General features: G+C 42.0%; 1 protein-coding gene across 2 annotated transcripts; it reads right to left on the bottom strand.

The window, feature by feature from the left end:
* Positions 1-484: 484 nt before the first annotated feature.
* On the bottom strand, positions 485-4,583 carry GTF2H5 (general transcription factor IIH subunit 5). Of its 2 annotated transcripts, none has more exons than XM_087777208.1 (3): positions 4,497-4,583; positions 3,926-4,045; positions 485-890 (listed from the first exon to the last, which is right to left on the bottom strand). In XM_087777208.1, exons 1-3 carry the CDS (start codon positions 4,559-4,561, stop codon positions 710-712), a joined length of 366 nt encoding a protein of 121 aa, XP_087633334.1. In that variant the 5' UTR covers positions 4,562-4,583; the 3' UTR covers positions 485-709. The 2 variants fall into 2 exon arrangements, with proteins under 2 accessions (XP_087633334.1, XP_087633335.1); XM_087777209.1 differs by lacking the exon at positions 4,497-4,583 and adding an exon at positions 4,242-4,371.
* Between the last annotated feature and the right edge of the window lie 46 nt (positions 4,584-4,629).

Genomic DNA, 4,629 nt, shown 5'->3' with positions numbered 1-4,629 from the left:
TTGTCCCCTCCTCCCTTCAAACTCCTAGTGCCACGCCCCCCCTCCCCCCGAACAACACAGAAAGCATAGCCTTGGTAAAAGTAGGCAAGTAGCATAGGGCATCTGTAAAATGCTGGGGGGGTGCGATCGAACAAAAACAACCACCAAAAAAACCCAAAAAACCCACAAAACAAAAATAAAATTCACACCAACTTTCATTTTAGTGTATAAAACCCATTAAGTTAAAGCAGTATCTGACCATGCCTTCCACTTATGGAGATGTTCCATCAAGCACAGATCATACTGTAACAAACATTCTTTACATTCTACCAGTCACACTATAACCGTGTTTAATCAATTCCACAGGAATGTAACATGTCAGAGGAATTCATATAGCATTCCAATACAGAAACACTACTCTAATTTTTGGGTCATACCATCTTGCAAGATAAAAATCCTAAAGGAAAAACAGAGAGCATGCATCAAAAATTCTCTAGGCAAGTCCTCATGTGTATCATTTTAAGGATTTTAATAAAGATACCATAATCTTTCAAAATGAGAAATAAAATCCAATTCAAGAGTATTTTGTCTACAAAAATGATCCATTTTCTAGAGTAGCCACTTCCACGTAGAATGTACTAACCACGGTGTATCTATTAAAACAGTAACAACCCAAACTACTGAAATTCACTATTTCAAAACTCATAATAATCTAATTTCTCTAGTCTTTTTACTTCTGAGTAATAGGAAAAGAGTTCTGGTCCATTAACTCGCCCACTCTCTCCTGGAGAAAGTTAACCAACTCAGCTAATACAAAGACATGAGTTTCATCCAAGTCTTGAATGATGAACTTCTTTCCCAATGCGTTTGACTCATCCAAGTAGAGCAGAAACTGCTTCATTGCTGGGTCACTGTAGAGACAAACACACATGAGATCCCACCTCATTGTAATAAGATACAGTTAAAAACAACAAAAAAAAAGCCACCCTTTGAAGACACTCCCAAAGTTCTTTGGGAGATTAATTTCAAGAGTTGCTCACAATTTAAAGAAAGTTTATGAAGCTTTTTCAAAAGTTGTTTCTTTCACAATAGTAATTGCTTGGGTTACTTTAGAGATAAACTGATCACAAAGTCTAAAGAGAACTGGCTACTTGATTGGCAGAGAAGTGCCCTTATGCTGCTGTTAAAGTAGCTTCAAAAAAAAACAAAACAAAACCAACCACCAACCAACTCTTAATGAGGCAAGTTTGAACTTACATTTCTATCTTCAGAAATAGCACCATAAAAACATGTTTTCTTAAAGCATATTTTAGTTTAAAGGTAACCAAAACCCAACAGAACATAGCTCTCACTCAAAGTAGTAGAGCGCAGAGAAGAAGTGGTCATGTATGAATTGTACATTTATCACACCGTATCTGAACGGTCTCTTCTTTTTCATGATGTCACCCTGTAAGTTAAATTTAAGTGTTCAGAAGAAAACATTTTGGAAGTATGGAAATTACAGGTAACTGAAACAGCTGCATTATACTAGGCAGCTAAAGTGGCTTCAAAATATAAGCTCTTTGATCCACTGAAATTTTTAAGAATTCAGACAATATTATTCTGATACTAGTTTTTACAAAAAAGGAAAAACATGCTCTTTGATAAAACTTAGTATTTGATTGCAATAACGGGTAAATAATATGTATAAGAAATACAGGAAATTGAAATCAGGTAGCTCAGGACACTTTCAGAATTATGAACAGAGTTGTTTTGGCAACATACTAATTCTTAAAAAGAATTCTTAGTAACACAGTATATCTTAAAAGAATTCTTTGGCTAATCTTCTCTCTTTTAGCTGCGGCATGAGGACCAATTCTCCCTTAACTAAAAGTATATATGGTGCAAAGACACGCACTATGAAACCCTGCCCCCTACCCAGCAACTCAAAAAAACAATCTTTAATATTAGGCTCAAACCTGCAGAAGCATGACTAGAATAAGATGAGTTTTCAAAGTACAAAGTAATTTTGAGGAAAGGAGAATGGGAAAGTCTGGAAGCTGTATCTTCTTTAGAAAAGCCACTATTAATGTGCTCCGGCATGTAAGAAGAGAAACAAAAGAGGAACAGAAGAGCTGAGAAAAATCAGATACCAAAAGTATGTGGTTCTCAGCATTCTTCCACATCCCCTTTTGGATGGGTGCAGGGAGGTTTAGTTTTTGCTTGTTTTGTTCAGCTGGACCTTAGTGACTCACATCAGTAGTACTAGATGGCATGAGCTTTTGTTCTAGCTGGTCCAACCAGCTTGTATGACGTTATGCAGTATCCAGAGACTGGTTTTCACACAATCAACATACAGAGCTGTAATCAGTGCCAGTAGATGTATGTCACAGCAGAAACACTGATCTCCTTACAGTACTTAAAGATTATAATCCTTGATATGGTGTCTTCAGAAAAGTTTAGCTATTTATTAGAAGAATATGGAAAAAAAGACCTGCACAACATTTCACTATTTTATTTGCATGATTTACACATTCAGAACTGCCTATTTTTTTTTCCACTCCTTCTCCATTTGGTATCTTAAACATCCTCAGAAAATTGGGTTTTAAAAAACTTGTATCTGAAGTGTAAACAAGGGGACAGGTTTATAGTACATCTGCATCTTCTCCTAGGATGGAATTTTGTGCCCAGTCATGGGCTACCCTTATGCAAAGGTGGGGAGAAAACAAAAACCAAACCACTAAGAGCTAGCAAAACCAACTCAAAGGTCAGTTTCCCACAGGGCTGTTGAAACCAACTGATGGCATAACAAATGCTGTAGATTTGTTATCAGATAGAAAATTCCCTTCCCTTCCAGGGAGAATCATGAAATTCCATGCTAATACTAAGTAGGATGTGGCCATGGAGCTGAATAAAACCACACAGATCTTTAGATATGTGTAAAATAAACACATAAGGTGCAAAATAAAGTATTTTGCTGACTGCTTGAGATTTTAGAACTTCTTGCCTTGTCAGTGAAGAATTCTGCTCTGGGCATCTTTACATAGTCAGCCGCAGGCAGGCAATTTCTTGTGCTTCAGAAGGTTTGTCAATGTACTAGCATGGAGCCAAATTTGAGAAGACAGGCTTTTTGTTCTAGCAGAGTTTAGGCTCTGAACTGCTCACACATAGCCCTTAGACATCCAGACTTCAGCTGGCTAGTCCACTCAGCTCAGAAGTTAGGTGCTGCAAGCTCACAGCTATACGCACCAGGCAAGCACATCACAAGAGGTTCAAAGTTTTTCTGCTTTTGTGCAGTTATAATCCATTAATACATTTACAATCTAAGTGTACAGCAGAAGTCTTATATGTCATATAATGCTATGCAATGACCCCACAAATCTTGACTGATGCTTCTTTTTACTTTGGAGGTAAACAGTTTTCTGATTCTTAGTCTAGAGACTTTAGATTGCATGAGAACATGTTTACTGCACATGCATCAAAAGCTTACTTTTACAAACGACAAGCATAGTCCTTTCGAGTATGATCAACAAACAGAGACACATGTCAGCCTTGAATGGTATTTGGACTGGAGTTGATGAAAAAAGACAGGAAAGAAAGGATGAAAGATTATCCATGTCCCTCTAGAATCAGTAAAGAAATACATTGCTCACAAACAACACCAAAAAACCCCATTATTTGTAAGCAATATAAAGAACAAAAGGGAACATCTAACAGTTAAGCATAAGTGGAAAACAATGTCTTGAAAAGAAAAAAGGAGTTTAGATATAGGATTACCTACAACTACCTCTCTCCTTCTTCCCCCAAAGGCCACATTTTTCTTTTGTCTGCTTGTTCGGCATCACCCCTCCTCACAACAATTCCGGGTTTTTTTTGGTCTAGACTCTTAAGTTACTTAGAATATTTCCAGCTCTAAAGAAATAAGTAGACTTCGACACAGCAGAAGACAGTAAGTGCTGTTACTAACCATTCAATCAGAACACCTTTCAGAACGTTCACCATCTTCTCACTTCTCTTACAAGCGCTGAAAGGAAGAGGTGACAAGAACCGACTCTTGCCTTGGTTTACACGCGTAAACAAAGGACACCTGAAAGAAAAAGAAACAACGCCGTGGTTGAACCCAGCGATCCTTCAAGACAACTCACCTCCCCGGACCAGCAGCGCTGCCCGGCTACTAGGCCGAGCGGCCGGGGGCGTGGAGAGGCGCGCAGGCCCAGGCCGGGGCAGCAGGGCCCGCTCAGGCGTGGCACCGAGCTGTGAAAATTAAAGTCCTCTCCCCTCACCCCTGAGCGCAGTCAGGGCAGCTCTGCCCCCCCGCCAGCCCCGCCGAGCTCCTACAGCGGCCGCGGCCGGCTACCGGCCCTTCCGCCGCCGGAGGCGAGCCGCGGCCTTGCGACAGGCGGCCTGGGCGGAGGGAGACAGGCCCCAACCCAGCCCTGGGACGGGCAGGGGCGTTGAACGGGCGGGGCGGCGGCGGGGCGGCGGCGGGGCGGCAGGCCCGGCCGCTCCCAGGGGCTCCGGTCCAACCCGCCCTTCACCTCCGCCGCTGCCGCCGACCGCTTCCCTGACGACGGAGGCACCGCCACCGCCGTGCTACGCGCATGCGCGGCCCTCCCCTCTCCCGCCTCCGCTCCCGCCATCACCTTCGGATTGGCCGGGCCGCCGGCAGCG

This window comes from Nipponia nippon, unplaced genomic scaffold (assembly GCF_047370975.1).
Source record: "Nipponia nippon isolate SJK-2023a ecotype South Korea unplaced genomic scaffold, ASM4737097v1 scaffold_4, whole genome shotgun sequence".
Classification (NCBI taxonomy): domain Eukaryota; kingdom Metazoa; phylum Chordata; class Aves; order Pelecaniformes; family Threskiornithidae; genus Nipponia; species Nipponia nippon.
The sequence above is the reverse complement of the archived record's forward strand: the minus strand, read 5'-3'. Positions and strand labels throughout refer to the sequence as shown.

Bases quoted from the DNA above. Each gene is read 5' to 3' on its own strand.
- GTF2H5 (XM_087777208.1), bottom strand. From the start codon at position 4,561: ATGCGCGTAGCACGGCGGTGGCGGTGCCTCCGTCGTCAGGGAAGCGGT. The intron at 4,046-4,496 runs GTGAAGGGCGGG...TTTTTCTTTCAG, and splicing joins GGTCGGCGGCAGCGGCGGAG to GTGTCCTTTGTTTACGCGTG. The intron at 891-3,925 runs GTTAGTAACAGC...TTGTCTCTACAG, and splicing joins AAAGGTGTTCTGATTGAATG to TGACCCAGCAATGAAGCAGT.